This window comes from Crotalus tigris, unplaced genomic scaffold (genome assembly GCF_016545835.1).
Source record: "Crotalus tigris isolate CLP2741 ecotype Arizona unplaced genomic scaffold, ASM1654583v1 scf7180000018064.1731613, whole genome shotgun sequence".
Classification (NCBI taxonomy): domain Eukaryota; kingdom Metazoa; phylum Chordata; class Lepidosauria; order Squamata; family Viperidae; genus Crotalus; species Crotalus tigris.
Genome location: NW_024096804.1, coordinates 879,667 through 901,673, shown reverse-complemented (window position 1 = coordinate 901,673; position 22,007 = coordinate 879,667). Strand labels below are relative to the sequence as shown.

Below are 22,007 nucleotides of genomic sequence, written 5' to 3'. Positions count from 1 at the left end.
GTATTACAACTTGTTTTATTACATTTGTTAATGATCTCAGAAAACAGATAATAGAAAATGGCCTATATGTAATTTATAGCTGAGGTCTATAGCAGGAAATTTTTATCCTTATTCTGCCTTGACTATGCCAGTATATATATTCCAGTTATGTAAATGAATATTTGGAACAGATTCATACACATTATTTTTCTTTATAATAATCCACAAAACAGTTTCTAAATCTTTAAAATAGATTTAGATCTGTAAAGCAGGATTTTATAGATTTATATTGAATAATTAAAGTAAGAGATAGTGACTTTCTTGGAATGTACTTTGAAGATCATTTTACAAAATATTTGTTAGTTTGCATCAAGTCCAGAATTTACAAAAAATGAGAATTTTAAAATGTTTTTGAAAACAAACAGAAAGCCAGCACTGCTTGCTCCTCTTATTAAAGTATATACACATTCAAGATTTCTTGTAGATTCTCACACTTTGATCATAGAACCTAGTCAACCTTGGCTGATCTCAAAAAAACTTGATAGGGTCAAACAGGGCTTTTTTTGTCGTAGAACGCCCAGAACAGAGTTCCAGCACCTTTTTTGGATGGAACCTTGTAGGTAGGCAAGGCGGATTGTATGACATGTGTGAGTTCTGGCACTTTTTTTTTTTTTTTTTAGAAAAAAAGCACTGGGGTCAACTTTGATTAGTACATGGATAAGAGAGACCACCCAGAAACCCAGAAACTATAACCTAGACTAAGGGGTAAAATGGAAGATAATGACAAACTCTAATATTTTTGGCAAGGCAATTCCATATTCTCTATATCCATGAAGTTACCTAGAGCAGCCCATGACTTGAAGGAGATTTTATATTTATCTTTCATACATAAAACTATTTTCACATTTGAACTATAGCTAAATGTGTCCTGTGCACAAAAATCTGTAAAAATTTAAGAGAAATATTAGCAATAATTGATGTCACATCAGAATGAGAAATATGTTATGTACAATATTTTAGGCTTGGCTGCATTTTTGCAGTATCCAATAAACAATATATTAAAATAAATAATTTATGTGGGTCGCATACATTTGTTGTTGATTTGTACATTTTTTTAAAAGACATAAACAGCAATTCCTTCAAAATGCTTTATCTCCAATGAATCACAAATTTGTGGAAGGTTAGACTTGCTAAGAATGTAACAACTTTATACTTTATTATATTTAGGACTGAGAACAAATTAACAAACCAAATTGTCTACTTATATAGACTCTACCATACAGATTATGTGAAGCAGTTTACAGTTGCAGTTCTATTTACTGTATCATTACTTTACAATCATTACAAACCTTTGGGGGAAGGGGGAATTACTTAAAAGTAATATTTTTCAGTAGGATTACTGAGAAGTAGATGGCTACAAGACTATACTATTTCCCAGTGATCATACTGTGTAAAATATACAATGAGATGTAATCAGTTCGTACAGTCAAATTAGTAGACTGCTATGTTCCATAGCTCATAGTGTGAAGCTTGCAAAGTTGCTGGTTTTACATATAGCTTACAAGCCATCTAGTATTTGATATCCAGGAATAACAGATTTGATAGCTAGCACGTTGTCTAACAACCTTTGTAAAATTATCTTGACTTCACTAAAATCCATTGTATACATTACATTTGATATTATAATGTTTTGCCACTTAGGCTCCAGTTGTCAGTATCTTAAATGTAGTAAAAAATTATCCTATAGCTTCTGAATTGTCTTATTAAGTAACATATTTACAATTTAACTGAAATCAAACTGCATTTATGGTGACATTTATCTTTCTGCTTATTTTTATTAGTTCCATTGTATAATGAAGGTATACTGTATATGAAAAGTATTCTTTTGAACACTATTCAGTATCAGTATAAAAGGTATAACATCTGTAATAAGAAAAAAGGCTGATGCAGGTAGAAAGGGTCACTCATGAATAAGCAGGTATAACGTTTCTATTCACATAGCTCACATATTAGATCAATAGGAATCTTAAATTTACAAGAAAATATAATACATATACGGAGGTTTATATAGATTGATACATGCATGGTATGAGAAACTTGTAAAAGTAAGTACAGTGAAAGAAAATTACATTAATATGTAGTATAAAAAGAATAACATCTATTTTGTAACCTTCTCGCCCATTTATTATATTCTTTGGGGATAGCACTGATATGAAATCATACAATTTTACACATTTATTCTTATGCATTTTTAAACTAAAAGGCTCATGATACATGATGTTGTTTTAATATGTATATTATAAGCATTGCAGTCTTATGGATAGATACGTGAGACATTTTACTGAACTAAGAGATTTATTTCTAAAAAGACATGCATAAGATTGCGCTGTTATCAAATCAGATTAAGCTATTTATATTTAAGTGGGATTATGTTTGTTTCTTGTGTATATTTGAATCTGTGTATTAAACCTGTATATTTTCTTACCAAGGTTTTTTTTTATAAATGCACTGTTTATTCAGCAGTTCAGAAATTTTATATATTTTATTTTACAATATTTTAGTGCAAGTATAGCTTATATTTTCATAAGATACCATGTAACAATCTTGTCCAGTAATACATTAGTAATTGGAACCAAATTTTTAGGTAAATTATGTAGTTCAGCCGGTGTTCTGAGTACTGCTTGGATGATATAAGATCTGATCTAGTTTATGGTTAGGCCTTGGATGAAATGAAATGTCTTTAACCCATGGTCAACATGCCATATCAAAGTGTTGATGTTTTCATATACAAAATTGATTTATAATAACTAAATGCAATCAAGTACTCAAGGTGTACTATAGTATACTACTATACTGTGTCTTCTTTATTTATCCAGAAGGAGTTTTTTTTTCTATCAGCAACTTTTATGAATGCCATAGATAGGGGAGCTATTTTTTTTCTTGCATATATTTGAAATGCCCATCAAAATCAATTGATTCTATCTTCTTCCTGCTATTCACTAGCATGCAGCAGTATAGACAGACAGATAGATATTTTTAACGTATATTTTATTTTGAAATACAAATAATTTCTTAATGAAAAATTGAGTTATACTGCTATAAAAACAGTGTGAGATCAGAATCGACCCCACAGGGGGGCCCTTGCATAATTAAAGTGATTTTGCCCAGTGAAAGTTTGGGTTGCATAAGGAATGCAGAGTTAATCCATCTGTATCTGTGTAAGCTGTCCTTTACACAGAAGTTTGAGGCTTATTAAATCACTAACCTTGGTATTGTACAAGATGAGTGACCAGTATTTAAGCATATAAACAATTACATGCCACTGAGGAATGTTAATAAATAATTATTATAAAACAGGTCTGTGTTGAAAATATTTCATTTCTTTAAATAAAAGCATGTGGAAGTTAAAACATTTAAAACTTCCATTAGATTTGTAAGAACAGCAAAATAGTATGCAGTTCATTTGCTTCATATGCCTAGAGTCTTGTCCTTTCCACGCTCTTCTTTAGATTTAGCAAAATCCAATGATGGTGCAAAATCATTTTTTTTTAACTTTCAAGGGAAAAAATACTGTACTGGTAAAATTGTGAAAAGCTGTATACATAAATGAGAAACAGTAGATAGCTGTAGAGTGATCTCCTGTGGCCCTGCTAGTACAAGCTTTCCCCATATTGTCTCCTGCTTTTATATTAATTACAACTTGCATTATCAGCTGTGAGTCTTAGCCCAGCAAATAGAAAATACTGCCCCTGGAGACCTAGCTTCTTGTATCTATTTTCCATCTCCTTCTATTGTGTGCCACTCAGTATTACTGCTTTGCTCCTGGTAACACTGCTCTTTAACACAATTAGATAAGAGCAAGAAGAGTGCCATATTTGACTCGCAATTATTAAAACTATTGGGAATAGATACACGTGAACTCTGCATTCCATAGTACATAGCACTTCAGCTGGTGATTCAATTCAACATATTCATATTTTTTTACTGTTTAAATATGTGCCATAAGATTATATACAGAGTTAAATAAATAGTTGCTGTGACTTACAGGTTATAATTGTCTTAATTCAATTCTTATGCTGCCCCATGTTTAAGTTATTGGTTGGAATAATAATTTAAAAAAATATGGATGATGATCAAAGTACCCCCCTTCCCTTAACATTTGCATTGCTACTAAACATTGGCTTCAGGTAATAGTCTTAGCAAAACACACCATTTCCAAAAGATAGTTAGATAATGTGAGTTAACTTTTTCGGTAGTTTTTCATACGCTAAGCTGCTTTCTGAATGTTTCAGCATACTGCTATACTGAAATTATATTTTCATAAGTATAAAAGTTTAGTTTTTCTGATTACAAGGTTATGTTCTTTTCAGCTCAGTATGTATGTTGTTTGAGATGATGTATGCTGTATGTATTATTATCACATTTAAATTTAGCCAGATTTTTTATACAATACTGAAATATAAATTCTTCAATACTCTTGTGGTTATATAAGAAAAATTGATTCCAGTTGAATTCAGCACATAGATTATCAACATATGAATTTCAATTATTCAAAACCTACAGGGTTACATAAATAAAACTGCCCTAGCATCCAAAGATAATGGTATGTTTGAATCATTTTCAGAAAGTGGATTTAATCAATAACATGCAGTATCTATGTATGAATACATAGCAAACTTGCTAGAAAATTGGGCTATCAAATACCATGTACAATGTGATGGATTTCTGTTCATGCAAAGGGTCAATTTCTCAGTATTTTCTCTTGCAATTTTTCCAGTTACTCTTCTCTCCCCAAATTTGCCTCAAAGTACACTTTCAAGTAAATCTTAGTTCAAGGTAAAATGCCATGGTAGCATACTATCTTTTAGATGAAAGAAGCTAAATCTTCTGGAAGGACACTATTAGCCTACTATGTTAAAAGTAGAAAATTATTTTTCTAATTGTCTCCCTAGGATGACTTTGATTTTTTGTGGAGTGGGGTAGCATCTTACTCTAATGAAATAAATAAATCTGTGACCAAATTTACTTAAATAATTCTGTGGAAATACCCAGAATGAAAGATCTCATTGTTGCCATTGACTTGTGGATGAGACTGATTATTTGGTCATGAGTAATGCTTTCAAATTATGGATGTGGTGTCATGTTTGTTACAATACTAATAACGAATGACTGAGTATGGTTATTAGCCAAACCTAATGTCAGGCAGAGCTAGGGAACAGTTGAGAAGTTGAAGTTGAAACACAAATATCCCATATATTCTTCCCAAGTTCCTCTACTATTCCTTTTCTGGGAAGAAAAAAAAAGAGAGCTATAGGTTTTCCACTCCACAAATGGCTATCAATGTATGTAGCCTGGTATTTCCTCCTTCTAATTGAGATTGGATCTCTGAGTAGAGGATAACATAAATTGGTATAAAAAGCAAATGATTTCTGCTGCAAGAAGTTTCACTCAGTGTCCTTTTCTAAACCAGAAACACCTGGTTTTTCAAGTACTGTATGAGTTTGGTTAACATGTGCCTTGAAACTTAACTAAGATATTACTAAAATTGTAATAGTGAACTAAGAACTTTCAACAGGAGCTACTTTTAAGAAAACCTGCAGAACATAGCATTAATATTATAGTGTCTGAAATACGTGCCCTAGAAAAATACATTTTATAAATTTTATAAAGAGCAGCTTTCAACATGATATTGAAGGACTAAATGCATGCCAGGCTATTGTTTTGTTACCTTTTTCATGTATTTCTTCTAACTCTTTATCTGATTACCATCCGGCAAACAGCTGACACTGAGAGAGGCTGCAGAGGACTAAAGTGCTCCTGTCTGCTGTTTGCCTTCAGCTTGAAGCTATTTGAGTGGTTTCCTAATTCAGAGATAAAAAGAGGAGCTCATAGGCTCAATCTGTTTAACTGAGACTGCACAGAAACTTGCTTGATTGTGACATTTTATTTCCATATAAGTTTTTCTGAAATCTAATCATCATTGCTTTTTTGAAATAGTTTTTTGTGTGTATACATATGTGTATGCATCTCTGTGTGTTCCATATAGACACACATAATAGATATAAGTATAAAATTGAAACATTTCAGACTCTTTTAACTTGTTTTCTTTTGTTTTAAACTTTCCGATTTACAACATGGTATTATTTTTGTACATAGTGGGAGGAGAATATTAATTTGAAGAGTATTAATTTTAATTGTAGCATATTGTTATTTTTCAGTGTGACTTTGTATAATGTAGAAATTGATTTATGGAAAAATGTGTAGATTAGTTTGATGGGAAATTATTTTTTAAATGCTGCATTTCAATTTTGATTTATTTTTGTAGATAGTTTTACTGATCTAAGAAAGAGAGTTGTGTAGTTATTATTAAGTATTTGTTTTCTGATTATTTGTTTTCTGATTATTAAGTATTTGTTTCCATTTATCTGGCTTTCACTGCTTAGACATTAATGCCCATTCAGTTTAGTGTTGGTTTGATTGTTGTTTGATTGTTGGTTTGATTTTGGAATGTGATTATCTAATGTGATTATCTTGATATTTTTATAAGACAGATTATTTAGAACATGGTTTAAAGATGATAACTTGAGTTATTATGTAGACATGCTTCAGTGCCAATCTGGCAATTTAGCATTTGGCTCAAAACACAATAATTTTGGGGGAGTCATTAAAAAGCTTTAATTATTGGGATGATTTTCCATCTCCAGCTTTGAATGGATTGATATTTTTCTAAATTTTCTAAATTTTTAGATGTAGTTGTTGAGGTGATGCTGAAGTTTACTACAAAGTAAATATTGATGCCTTCTCTTTGGAATTGCTTAGGGCTCATGATATTTCCCTGAATGTAGACTATTTTACAAAAGTGCTTCTTGTTAGGATGTGTTTAATTTAAGTTGTCATGGACGGGTGACAAGCAATGGAAGTTCAGCTCTAAGTCTGATCTATTGCATGTGTTCTTGTTCTCCTTTTCTGCTGGAGGAAATTCCATCCCTTGCCTGCCTTCATGTGATGCTGATAAAGCTTTTCCTGTACAGTAGAATTCCTGTTTTCCTTTAAGCAACAGCAGGGTATTGGGAATGATCAGGAAGAGGGAGGAGGACCAAGAGGAGAAAAAGCTTAGTGAAGTAGCAGTTAGCTGCAACTTTCAGCTTTCTTCATGTACCTTTTAAAGTAGCAGTTCTCTTCAGGAAAACCAATGATCAATACATTTAAAAAAAATGGGAATTATATTACTAAACTACTGTAGAATTAGGGAAGCTTTGTCAAATCTTCAATTAGTGCATGTATTACCATTATATATCAGATAGAAAGTTTATAGATGAATATATTGCAATTGACCATTTAAACTTACATAACTAGCTAACCATTAGCTGCATAATCTTTTTAAAACATCATCTTCCGTATTAGGTATATTTTGTTTAGCATGTTATTTGTAATAGATTTTATAATAGAGGAAAAAAAAGGTTTTGTGCATGTTATAATTATTAATTGTCCACACCATATTAGAAAAAAATACCCTGCTGCAGATTTGATAGGGAAAACTGAAATAAAGAGAAATAGTAGTTCAGCTGTGTTTTTGAATGTCTCTAGTGCTTTTTTTTATTATCAGAACTAGACAGCAATCACATATTGATTTACTTGAGAATAATTGCTATTGAATTTAATATGCCTTTATTGGTTTGTCTATGGAATTATTTTATGACCATGTAAATATAAATTATTAAAATATTTCCTTACCTGACCAGCTGGTTGTTACAAGTATAAAAAGTAAAAAACAAAACTCTTTTAAGGAGAAAAACCTTAAAATATTAGAATTGCACTTTATTATGGTATAAATATATGAAAATGAAAGTGACTTAAATATAGTTAGTATGTCATTAATATATTTCTGTACCTATTGAATCAAAAATAAATCTCATATCTTCAGGAGAACACATCCCAAGGTAAAATGGTATAGGATTGCAACCTCAGTAATCATTTGCTTCTGAACAGTGTCTGAATTTTGGGAATATTTGAAAATGCTAACCTGCCTACTTTTTTTCTGGCTTCCCAATCTCCCTTCCTCGATTTGCTATTGGAATGATAACTGTGGGAAAAAATGGACATTCTGACACCAGAATCCTTCCTCTTGGAGAGATCATGATGACGCAACGTCAACGCACTCAGCAGGCACACCAGGGCCTTCCAGTGGGGGCCATGCTTCCCAGAGTGGAGACAACAGCAGTGAGCAAGGTAAAAGGTCAAGCTTTTTTCCCCTGTGCAAAGTAGGCATGACTAAAATAACTTCAGTGTCTTTTATTATATCAGTACATCTGCCTTAGTGTAAACACAAGAGTGGCAGGCTTGCAATGTAATCAGCTGTAACTTAGGGAGACACTTATTTCCTTTTTCCAACCTTCTTAGCTATATTTTATTTTTATTTCAAAGCCAAATATCTAATCTTCAGACAAGCTTTGCAATAACAATTGATTAGTTCTGCCAATTCCTTTACAAATTTAGTTACTACAGGATTTTCTGTGTGTGTTTGTGTGTGTGTGTGTGCATGTGTAGTGTAAGTAAATATCATGGCAGGCATGCACCCCAGCTGTGGTGCAGCAATTCATGCTAGTCTCTAAATGGAAAAATATTACTGTCAACTGAAAAAAGGCTTTTCAAGCCAGTTGAAACATTCTTAATCCAGTACAGAAAGAAAACAAAAACAATTTTGACTCATTTACACAAAAGATATATGCATTTATTGAATGGCTTGAAATTGACTGTAGATTTTATACTAAAGTAGTCTATTAAAATCAAGAATTTCTTTTGTAATGAGTTGCTTGTGGATTACCACTTAATATTTCTACCTACCCTACTTTAATTGGGAATAAGTTAAGTTTGTATTAGTTATATCAGATAACATTTTTAGAATTGCGGTATAAGACGTAGGCATTGTGCCCATCATAATTATAGTCCTACTTTAATATGGTTAACGTGAACATTTTATACACTTAATGGGGCAATAATGTTCATAGCCATTCAGAAATAAGTCACATTGAATTAAATAGGATTTGCTCCCTGTTAATTTGGGATTGGAATTCAGTCTAACACTTTATTGACTTAATACTTCCAGTTTGCATAAACAATGTTTTTAAAAATCATATTTAATTATTGAACTTAACAGAAAAAATCCTTAAAATTTAGCTGTTCATCTTTTTGCAAAGATTAAACTGGATGTTTGATAACCTCCCAGTGTTAATAATCTAGGTTTTTTTTTCCAAAATTGTCCTACATCTTTATAATTGTGTTAACTTCAGTTTAAGAAAGTATATTATTGATGCCAGTTATTTATATAGAAACCAAAAGTTTAGAGAAGATATGCTTGCTTTCATATGAGCAAAAGTAGATTTGCTTTGTATAATTTGTCCAACAGATTTAAATTTTATATTTCAGGTGGGGTTTTTTAAAGCTTATTCATATCAGTTGCAATAATTGATTCCTATATATATGATTGTGTATATTTAAAAACAAATGAATATTGTGAATCTGTATAATTCCTGGATGAACTCCATGATGAACTCACTAAAGTAGATTAATAGCTATTTACTTTCATCACAAGTAAATTTTCATGTCCTAAAGCAACAAATACTCTGTGCTTGTTTATCTTTGTTCCAGAAATCAGGACCATCCTCAGTAATATTTGTCCAGTATTTTTTCACTTCTCTTTCCAAGACTAGAGGCTGTTGTGGGAAAGCTTAGATTAAGGTATATAGCTACATACTACAAGGCGTGATTTGGGTCTGAGCCATGATGTGGCACAGAAGGTATTTAAATTTTGCCTCAAGGAATGGCCCTGATTCAAATCACATGCAGACACAAGCTGCTATGAACCATTCAGGAAAAAATATCTTCCTAGTGGCTTGGAGAAATAATCTGGATTGGAATGATGGAACTAGGAATTATATCTCTGTGTAATGGATGCCATATCAATTGGTTGTATGGCTGCTTTTTGTAATAAAACCAGTCATCAGTTGAAAAGGCATGTTTTCTTTAAAAATAGTTTTTAAAAGGCTACTTTGAACAAGTGTAGTTAGTTTTTAAAATTTTCCATTGACTTGAGTCAGATGCAGTAATGACTCAACAATGTTTGTATTATGTTTAGAAGTCAATATTTTCACCTAGAGCAGGGGTGTCAAACTGCCGGCCTGCAGACCGGAGGTGTCACGTAGAAGCCGCACCCACCCCATTGCCAACAATGGCAAAACTGTCCCGATACGTTGTGTGATGTCATGTGATGTCGCGAGTTTGACATGTCTGATCTAGAGTGCTTTTCTAAGCCTTGTTATTTAATTTAATACATCAAGAATGTGGGAATCTAAATTTTTTAAATTTTATGATTAAATCTTCAAACCCTGCTTTTCTTATCCCTAAGACTTGGCCAACCCCAATTCCATTGACTATGGTGGGAATGAGGTGTTTAAAGGAGTTTGCTATAGGATTCTAAAGGTAAAACTCCCCTTCAAGCTGAACTTTACTATGATGATTTCACAGACATATGCATGCAAAATTCTAAAACATCAATAAAAGTTCCTTGGGATGAAGAATTATATAAAATGGTTATATAAAATGGCTCTATTACAATACACTGAGAAGCAAGTATTAGTAGTTTCTCTGTCATACTTTAGTTTTGTTGATTTCTAATACACTACTGTCTGTTCCATACACTATCTGTGTTTATCTGTAGGTGTCACATCATTTTTTCTTTCCCAGCTTTTATAGTTTGATAAAACAAGAAATATTACTTTATGGTATAATCCGTAATGCATTTTTCATTGCATATACTCATTGTATGTGTGTCATGAGGAGGTGAACAACACTGGAATAGTTGAACCTTCTACACATGGTACTTGATAACTTGGGAGAACATAACAAAGTTTATTAGCAAATCATTATTTATAAATGCAAAAAGATGCAAAAAAGATAAATGTGTCAAAAAAGAATATATTTTATAAATATTTTAAATTTTATATTTATAAATATATTTTATAAAAAAGCTACAGTGCTCCCTTATAAAATGAAAAAGTATGAAATGAAAACTACAATGGAGTTAATTTAAATGCTGGTAGTGGAAGAGTTAAAGTCTTTGAGCATTATTCAGTGAAAGATAATCCTTATTATATTAGCTGGGTTCTATAAGGTTTTTTTAGCAAGTCATCTTAGTTGTTCAAGTAAACTATTCTATACATTGTAATATTGTAATGGCTGCATTAGTATTCGTACCACTTACTACCTTACCATGGTTCAGATCCATAGAGGCAAAATTATTTCAGACAATATTATTCTATCTAAGATCAAAAAGTTAAATATACTTGGCTTTCTTTTCTTGTATGCATTTATTAACTTGCTTACTTAAAGACTAGAAAGATTAATTAAACCTATTAATAGAAATAAAATACTAAACATTTTACAAAGGAAGAAAACTAGGTGTGGGCAAGGGAGGAAAGAAACTGTTTTAATAGTATAATGAGGCCATCTTCCAGAGAGTTGTTTTGTATAAGTCTTGCTTTGACCTTTCACTTTGCTCAGGAGTCCAACGCTTCATTTTTCACATTCTTCCAATTACGTTAACGCTTCAAGCATTTCTGACTCCTAGTCAGCTAGCAACACCAGGCATAACTCAACACAGTGAGTTTTTCCTCCTCTCTGTAGATTCATTAACAGGTCACTGAGGTCCCAACTGAAATTTAAAACTGGCTGGTTCTGTTGGGTTAGTTGAGTTATGGAAGAGAGATAGCAGGAAAAGACTGAGAAGGGAAGGAGAGAAAGAAGACTCCGAGATTTTGCTAAGCAGTACTGTATATATATATATAAACTAATCTTTCAAAAGGTATGTGCAGCTTTATCATCCAACTACTTGTTTGGTAGAGAATCTGTACATCTTACGGGTAATAGATTATGTCTTTTCTATATAAAATAAAGTAAAATGTCATTGAAAAATCACTGCTTAAGATATTCGGTGTGTATTGTAGTTATGGTTATGCTTTCCCTTAGTTTTTTATGTCCTTTATTGGATACTTCAGATGTAACCAAGTAAGAGTTATGTATGAAAATATAAAATCAGTCTGATTTTACCTTTAAAACTGAGTGGACTTTCCATGTGGAAAGTTATTAAATAATATTTGCTATAAGCTTGATGATATAAAGCTATAATAAGTACTCAATCTTCTAGTAGTTTTGTGCTCAGAAAGCCTCTCAAGATTTACTAGGTTTTAGAAATACAGAAGAGCTATTCTTCTAGACCAGCGGTTCTCAACGTTTGTGTGACGGCGACCCCTGTCACACAAACGTTATGCACATGCGTGGCGCGGCGCACATGGGGGCGGGCCCACGTGCACGGCACGCATGCGCGGGGCCGCCCCCATGCGCGGCGTGCATGCGCAGGGCCGCCCCCGGAGGCGTGCTGCTGCCCCCATGCGCGGTGTGCATGCGTGGCGCCACCCCCGGAGGGGAGAAAATGGCAGATCGCCGCCTTTGGCGACCCTCGAAAAGTGGTCGATCGACCCCAAATGGGGTCGCGACCCATAGGTTGAGAACCACTGTTCTAGACCATCTTTTCTCCTTGCTAAAGCTGACACAGTTTATTATGTTTAAAACAAGAAATACAGTAATTGGAAAGCAACATTTTCTCCTGATTCAGTAAGGGACTGCCACATATGGAAGAAAACATTGGTATTCACAATCAGTGTGATAACAGATATGCATCTGCCTGTGTACTTATACCACAATGTCCATTATTATAATAGATAGGATGAAATTTGATGTACAAGATCAGTCCTTTAAACTCCCCCTTATTTTGTTCCAACCAATGTCGCTGAAACTCCCTTAGGTAATGCTGAAAAAATTCTAATTGCCAAATCTTGAGATGAATAGAAATAAAAAGTGGAATTAGTCATATGGAATACAATCATTGCCATCTACTGTAAAGACTGGTTGCTGAAACATTGCTTCACCTCATTCAGTAATTAGTTCATGTTGCAGATTTTTCTTGTGTGTATAATTTTTTTAAAAATTGTTTTATTCATTTTTATTCCCACATCTAGTGATGTAGGACAAATATGAATAAAATCTTTTAATAAATGGATTCATATTATTGCTACTGACTGTTATATATTTCAAGGGACAGATTTTGTTTAGCCATCTTAGGTGGCTAAACGTGGTGTTTTGAGTTTTTAGCCTAACTTGTTTTGAGGGGAAAAAGTGGCTTTTCCAAATTTGAAGTGTTTGGTTCTTTTCTAAAGTTGGATCTAGGAAATGTGTTCTCCTACTAATATTGCTTGTGATAAAATTATTCTAATACTAACTTGAGAGAGATTTCTTTGGATTTGGAAAAGTCCTTGGCATATATGCCATCAAATCAGGATAGATGAATTTTCTTAAGAAATGTAAAAATAACAGAACAATTGTATAGATGTTAAAAACAGCATATGACTGAAAATTCAATCCAATCATGAGATTATATAAAGGTAAAGGTTTCCCCTATCCAGTCATGTCTGACTCTAGGGCGTAGTTTTCATTTCCATTTTTTAGCTGAGGGAGCCAGTGTTCTTTTCTGTGGTCATGTGGCTAGCATGATTATACGCCAAGATGCAGAGAACGCTATTACCTTCTCACCAAAGTGGTACCTATTTTTATACTCGCATTGAAGTGCTAGGTGGGCAGAGCAGAGGCAAGTAATGGGAGCTCATCCCGTAATGCAGCACTCGAATCTTAAACCTGGGCTGTCAACTTTCCAGCTGTCAGGCTCAGTGTCTTTAATCGCTGAGCCATCGTGCCCCCTCTAAATCTATATAAAGTTGTGTTAAAGAGAGGTTTATGTGCTAAAGAGGTATAAGTGTGTAAATTTGTATCTAAAATAGACCTTAAATATTATTTTGGGTAACTTGATGTTTATGCTTGTCCAGAGTATGCTGGGAAAGAGTATCTGCTCTATGATAAAGTTCATACAACAGTGACACACATACATATAAAACTGATGCATATTAGAAATGTCAAGATACACAGTATTCACGACCATACAAACTTAAAACACATACTGCCCTTTTTATGAATATGTAACCTAAACTTATGTAAAATAACCAGGACATGAAATAAAAAGAAAGCACATACCTCACATTCTTAGGTGGTTATTTTTTATTATTATTAAATATTGAGAAAAGAGCATTTCTATAAATGAGACATTCTGTTCATTCGTGTGTATCTGTGAATGTATTCAGCTGGATATTTTCAAGAAGCTAAAGAATTTTGGGGCAGAGTTTTGTTGGATGAAAATAAAGGGTAAAAAGATTTAATTCTCTTTATTTGCAATTATAATAATGAAATAATAAATGAACTAATTCTAATGACAGCTTTTTCAGTACTAACATGATACAGTAAGATTTTATACTGCACTGCAGATGTCTTTAGGGCTGACTAAATCAGGCATGTCAAACTCATGACGTCACATGATGTGGGCACGGTTTCGACATGATACATCCGGCCCACAGGCCAGCAGTTTGACATGCCTGGATTAGATCATTTTACTCTTAGTTCTACAGCATGAATATTTTGATAACTCTGGAATATTTTAGGTTGCTGGAAGATAGGGCTCAATATAAACACTTTCCCAACAGTTTATTAGTTCTCTTGTGGTTGATAATAGTTGCATTTTATTAGTAAATAGATGCAACTGACATAATCTAGCACTTGTCATGGTATGTCTTACAACAGAGGCAACTGTTCACAGTAATATAAATGTAGTCACAATCCAGAAGACTGAGCAGTAAAGCATTTTCAGGTCTAGAAACATTGTTTCCTGATAGTAAGACATGGCTTGGAAAAATGCTGTAACAAATATTTTTCCAATATTTGAGTGCTCTTATGCTGAAGTTTAAGTACATGAAGTTTGTGCTAATTTATTTAAGTACAATTGATGTTAATCAAAATTCATTGTAGAAATTGGGCTATGCAGGAGAAATACACTATTCCTAAGTGGATCATTATTCCCATGTAGAACATTTTGTACTTTTTTTCAAGCAAAATAACATTCCTCTGCTTTTCTGCACTTGGGTATCTGGGTGGAGGATTCAACACACTCCTGGGCTGAGTGGTTTTGTATCAAAATACATGGGTGCCAAATAAGTTGCTATGGAGCTTATTTCTACCATGCATGGACACTAGGATCTGGCTTTCCAGAACTAAGTGTATCCAATGTCTTGTCCAGGTCCTGCTGTTCTTTCTTTTTCTCTGATGAGAAAGCCATGACATATGAATGAAAGCAGAGAAATAGATTTTACAAAACACTCTTTTTTTGTTCATATTGAGAGCCTGTCCTTACGTTTAAATGCATAAGTCATCTTCACTGTGAAGAGGAGATATGGTAAGATTAAACTTCTCAATGTTTGAAAAATAATGTTGCTTATACGTTGGACACTATTGATGAACCTTTGATTTGCTGTATTTCTTCCCAGGTTTGGTTTTTTTTTCTGGTTTAAACAATAGTGTGTGTTCAGTTGCAATTAATTTAAAAAATAACTTTGTGTTTCAATATTTTGATGTGCCAGTATAAAATAAATTGTCATAAGCAAAATAAAATATGCTGTTTTAATTATTAGGTATACATGAACAAAAAATTGATGCTAATATCTTTGCAGTAAAATCATTGTAGTGGGGTTTTCTTTGCAATTCAATTTTGTAAAATTCATTTTGTACATTTTGCATTAATTGAACAATCTCTGCACTGTGAATAGGCAGAATTCCCAGAAATACAGAGACAGTTGGCCCAGTAACTGCTGAGCTCACACTACACATCCTGCATGCTAATTAACTATTAAATTGCCAGAACAAACTGAGCTAAAGACATTAGTAATTTATTAAGCTATCTATCTTCCTTTTTAAAATTCTTACTCTTCATAATTTTATTTTTGGTGCTTTGTATGTTTCTCTCTTATTAATAATCACTTAGGTTAGATTTTTATTGTAGTTTTCTTGTACTTAACTGTACAATTTTTTATTTATACTGTTAAAAATAAATTCTCTTTCATTAACATTAAATTTGGAGATTATTGTGCTCTTTAAATATGATTAATTTTAGCTGGTAGATTTACACATCATTCAGAACTATGGATATTTAAAATAAGTAAAATAAAATAAAGTCTCCCATTCAAACACACATTTGAGAATGTTATTAATTACACTTAAGATTTGACACATTCCCTTTATTCCTTCATATTTATGAAATTTCTAGCAGTGGAATGTTATTGTTTAAGCAGGAGTCTTCTTTTCTGAAATATATCTAAATATTGTACGACAGATGCCAACTGGAATATTATCAACTGTTTTTTTTTTAAGTTTCTATTTTCTTACAGCTTTGCTAATCCTAAAATGGTCACTTGTTATTAGATAAAACACACATATACTGTTTATGTATGTATATGTATATGTATATGTTTGTATGTGTATATATGTATGTATGTATGTATGTATACATATATACATACATCCTTAAAATCTAAATGCTTTCCATAATTTAGTACTTCCTCAAATGTTGAAATGTTTTTTTATGAATTTCTAATTTTATGTACCTTAAATTATTTGAAAAATCTAGTATTTGAGTGTCTGAATTTTTTTTAAAGTTAACTTAACTAAAATGATGCCTCCTGATGCCTGTTAGGATTTAATTTAGAGTAGTAATTAAAACTGGAATACTGACTCATAAACATAAGATAAACAATAAACCAGTTACATTCCCTGCTGTTTCATAGCTTTCTTTCCCAGATGTTCCAGCCTGATAATTTTAACGTTAGTTAAATTACCTAGCATTAGTGTTATGGGCAGAACTACTAGCATTAGTTTTATGGGTAGAAGTCAAAAATTAGCTATAATTATAATTATAATTGTCCATTTTTTATCATGTAAAAGTTTGAAATTTCATTTGTCTAAAATTTGACTGTTACAAGTTAATATGAAAAAGTTAACCATTATGCTTCTGTATTTCAATTCATCTTAATTTTGCCTGCTGTAAATTATAGTTAACTCATAATAGGTGTCTCTTTTTTGCTTTATCAGTAAATATTGTTTGAGAAAAAGACTGTGACTGAGAGAGGGAGAAATGCTATTTCTTTTTACTGTGTTCATTCTAGCAACTAAAGAAATGTTGACAGTGGAATTTCTTTTCCCCAAAATTTCCCTCAGGCAACTTGAGCTCTGACCATTTTTTGGACCATTCTACTGTCAGCCATGATCTTTCTAATTGTGTCAGGTACTAGTAGGATGTTCAAATGCAGGAGCCATGTTATTTTCACTGGGTGGGGTAATTACTGAAAGCTGAGAATAGCTGCACTAAAGACAGAGGGATACTTTCATGATCCCATTAACATAAGAGTGGGTAAATTATTCATGTGAAGTGAGGATTCTGTGGGGAAAAGTATAGTTAATGCACATAGTTTTTAAATGTATCCTTTCTGCTCTGAGACTAAATTCTCGTTGGATTCAGTTCTCAGACATTTACAGGAAAGCTCTAGTGGCATGTTAGATGCAGTTCATCTCTCTCTATTTGCAGCACTCTCAGTAGAGACCATCTGGCAAAAATCCAAAAGGTGATTAAACAAAATGATCAGCTCTTGTTGCTGTGTTACATGTCCTGGATTTAAAAACATGGCCCATGACAGGCAGTTAATGTCATACTTTTTCTTCTGAATTTCCTTCCGTCCCTACTATTTTTGCTTTTTAAACATTCAGAGGTTTACACATTTCTATGCCATTTTTGTATCATGCCTCATATTCATGAGCAGATTTTCAAATATCTACTTCTATAGCCTGGATTGTTTTAGCACCATAGAAACATTTAATATTAACCTGGGACAGTCTAATATTCCTAATGACAGTTTTGGGAGAAAGATATATATATAATAACATTGGGGTCCAATAGCAGTAAACATTTGATATATGTCAAAAAGAAAGGTGAGATTTCAAAATTGACTCAGCTTCCTGTGACATATCATATCATAGCATGGCATTGATATCTGCTTTAAAAAAAATACAAACCTTGCAAATAACGGGTGTTTGAACTTTGTTTTAACATCATAATCAGGACAAATTAAAGAGTCATTTCAAAGAATACTCCCTTATATCATAAACAAGCTAATATTGCAATGTATCTAATTTCCAATTAGCTCTTTCATCAGTCACTCGAAGAAGTGTGTTTGTCCTGGTTTATTGTTTCTGAGTCATAACATTTGCCACTCTTGCCATATTTAAATATTAGATCCTATAATAAGGGATTTCTGAATAATTTATTTTACTAAATATTTAGTAACAAATTCCTAAATAAATACTTAGGTGTCTCAGTAAGATAAAAATGCTAATATTATAAAACAAAGACACAAAAATGCAACTCTTGTTAACTTTCAAAGTTCTAATGAAAATTACATAAAGAATAGGCATTGTTTAAAATATTAAAGGAAATATTAAAAATAAATGTGCCACATAAGTAAATTTATAAAAAGATTTCATCGATGAAAAAATCAAAACAGCACTGTATTTCCCTCTACCAAACTGTAAGATGTTTAGAAATGTAAGCACAATTGCCAAGTTATATATAGAACTTTGAAATAATATTGATTTATAACTGTTGCCCTTAGAAGTAAAAGCACTTATAATTAAAAATTAGTTAACAGATTAAATAGATAAAAAAATAAAATAATGCTGATAGAACTTCTGGTCTCTCTCACTTGTTTTTATTCATTTCAAGATACCGTAGCTGTCACCTGCGCTAAGCATAAAGTGAAAGTAGTAGGCAAACGACACACAGATATGTCTAAAATAATCAGGAAGGTTAGATGAGATATCTGTAGGATGGTGTGGTAGATGAAAGGAATCCGTATAGCCATGGGACCATATAAGCCTTAAGGGTCTTATGGCTATTACAGGGCAACTTACATTGTCTTATCATGCCGATTTCCAATTGATTTTTGACTATATAATACTTGACAGGTCTCTGTGACAGACCTCTGGAGTAGCTGGGAAAACATAAGTGTGGCACAGACTATAATGTTTTGGTTATTTTCAGTATCTGTTCTTGAGAAAACAGCTCTAATTCTTTTAAAATGGTATGAGAATGCAATATATGCAAGACACAAATCTAATAAACTGAGTCAGAATACAGCTGTTTTAAATAGCTGATTAATTAATGGTTGATGTTAAGAAGGTAGGACAAAACATATCTGAATGTTAGGATATGATATAAATTACGCTTTGCTAGCACACTTTGTTTGGGTATAAAACTATTCCTCAGGACTAGTTGTGATCCAAAATTTATACATGGCCTCTCAGAAGGTTTCTCTCTGGCATAGGTTAGAATTATGCTTTTATGTAAACCCTAATATAAGATGCCAAATATTCAGTGAATTCAATGATCCTAGTGGTGCAGTGGTTAGAATGCAGTATTGCAGGCTAACTCTACCCACAGCCTGGAATTTGATCCTGAGGGGGCTATAAGTTCAGTCAGCCTTCATTCTTCTGAGGTGGTAAAATGAGGACACAGATTGTTGGAGGCAGTATGCTAACTATGGAATGCTCAGAGAGTGATGTAAAGCACTATGGAATGATATATAAGTCTTACTGCTTTTACCAGGGCACTAAGTCTGGAGATTATAAAAGCCACCCCAAAACCTTTATTTTTCTTTTCTTAAAGTATTTCATGATTGAACTGCATATATCTTTTAGGTCATTGCTTGTTGAAATACATAGCCTTTATTTCAGCATCAGGTTAATTTTAGCTGATTTCTATTATTTTTTAGGAAATATTGATACATTGTTGAATCCATAATTCTTCTGCCCTTCTATTTCCTATGCTACTAGCTGCCACACAGCTCCAGTGCTTAATGGTTGGCAAATTGTTCTTTCTTCAACTGTTTCATCCTATTTACTCCAAATGTTTCTCATGTGGTTGTGGCCAAATAGCTTATTTCAGTAATCTAAATCAGGCATCCCCAACCTGTGGGACGCAGCCCACTAATGGGCCATGAGGGGTTTGCAACTGGACCATGGAAATGGCCGGTGTGTGCACGCAAATGGAGCTGCACGTGTGTGCTTGCCGGTCGCTTGCGTGGACCATTCTCTCCCCCACTGATACACAAAGCTGGAAATGTTGGGGAACTCTGGTCTAAATGCTTCAGACTTGTCAGGGATATTTTTTGCATACATTAGACAATGACTTTTGTGACATGGTTGTGGAAAGGTTTTTCTTTTGAAAACTCTCCCACACAGATTGTTATTATTTGAGCAATGCTCTTTATGGTCCTGTGTACCAATATTCTAGTGTCAGCTAAATGTTTGATCGAGTCAGTAGCAGTGACCTGTGGGTTTGATTATATAGTACTAACACATTTTCAAGCAGTGTTAGCAGACATTATTTTTGTACTTCTAGATCTTACCTTAACTTCAGCAATTCAATGTAATACAAATTTCTTAATATTTCTCACAGTTGAAATTGCTAGCTAGAAGTGTTTAGAGATTTTTTACAGCTTTCTTTTGTTTTGTAAAAGTGAAGTATCTTCACTTTCAATTATTCAGGCAACTGTTTAGAAGAGTTCAAGCTTGTAACAGAACAACAATCACAACTGAAAAGTTAGAGGTTGAAGGTATTTGTGGGCCTAGCAGATCAATCACCTTTTGGGCCTTATTACCAGCTAATAATATTGTAATCCCCCCCCAAATAAAAAAGATAATATTGAATTAATTAGGTGGGTGCCCACATATCTGCATCTGCCTTATTTACTGATTATTTGAAATCTATAACCATACATATAAGTAATAATAATTTAATAACCTTTCCTGCTGACCAACTGTTAACAATTCTTAAAAATAATTAAATACGTATTCAATTTTTCAGAAAAATATTGTATTTAGTTATCATATATTATGTATCATGTCAGTGTCACTATTCAGTAGAACATACAATTTGACTAGGGATACTTTTTCCATGTAACTATAGAAGTCTTTAAATTATGGATTTAAGATAGTTACTAAGAGTACTGTGGCCTACAAATAAACCAATTGATTTCTCAAAGTGAAGATTAACAGGCAGAAACACACAATTTTAAATATGTGATGGAAGCATATGGTTGATTAGAAAGAGAAGGCAAAGGATCAGGTAAATGTACAGGATCAAATAAATTATTGGAATGTCTTTGGAAGAGCTATAAGGCTGAGACGGCAAACTACTGCCTTTACAGTATAGTTAAACCACCTCATTGACATTAACAAATTAATTAGTGAACTAGGCACTCTATTGTTTTAATACCCACTTTTTAATACACACGCCTCATTTATAAAAGTAGATTTCTTGGACCTTCAACAGCCGTGATCAACTGTGATGTTGGTTAATTATGCTTTTACACTCTCTCATTTTTCACCTCTTACTGAGCACATGAAAGGCTTTCACTTGAGAAAAAAAAGGCAATTATACGTGTCCCAGGATAATGTGAGTCCAAGCTGGGTCAGTGCCTGGGACCAGCAATAGCAATAGCACTTAGACTTATATACCGCTGTACAATACTTTATAGCTCTCTCTAAGCAGTTTACAGAGTCAGCATATTGCCCTCAATCTGGTTTTTTTTACCGAGGTCGGTAAAAATGAGTTTGACTGACCTTGGAAGGATGGAAGGCTGAGTCAACCTTGAGCCAATGGGAATCGAACTGCCAAACCGCTGGCAGTCAGCAATCAGCAAAATTAGCCTGCCATACTGCATTCTAACCACTGTGCCACCAAAGCTCTAGAGCAGGGGTGTCAAACTCACCACATCATGTGATGTGTTGTGATATATCGTGACCTTTTTCCCCTTTCTGGAGCTGGGGTGGGTACGGCTTCCACCTGACGCATCCAGCCCACGGGCCAGCAGTTTGACACCCCTGCTCTAGACTAGAGGTTTAGTTTTCTGAGCTTTTGGACTTGTGTTGGAGCCTATCCTCAGGGAATTTCTCTCTCACCAGAATGTGTCCTGATGACCAACTCAGTT

At 33.2% G+C, this 22,007-nt stretch overlaps 1 protein-coding gene across 5 annotated transcripts in view; it reads left to right on the top strand.

The window, feature by feature from the left end:
- MEIS2 (Meis homeobox 2) overlaps nt 1–22,007 on the top strand; it is a 243,218-nt gene that overhangs the window by 10,394 nt on the left and 210,817 nt on the right. For all 5 annotated transcript variants that reach the window (XM_039347330.1, XM_039347328.1, XM_039347326.1 and 2 more), the window contains one exon: nt 8,094–8,208. In XM_039347330.1, coding sequence (XP_039203264.1) covers nt 8,094–8,208 — 115 coding nt within the window. The remainder of the gene's footprint in view (nt 1–8,093; nt 8,209–22,007) is intronic.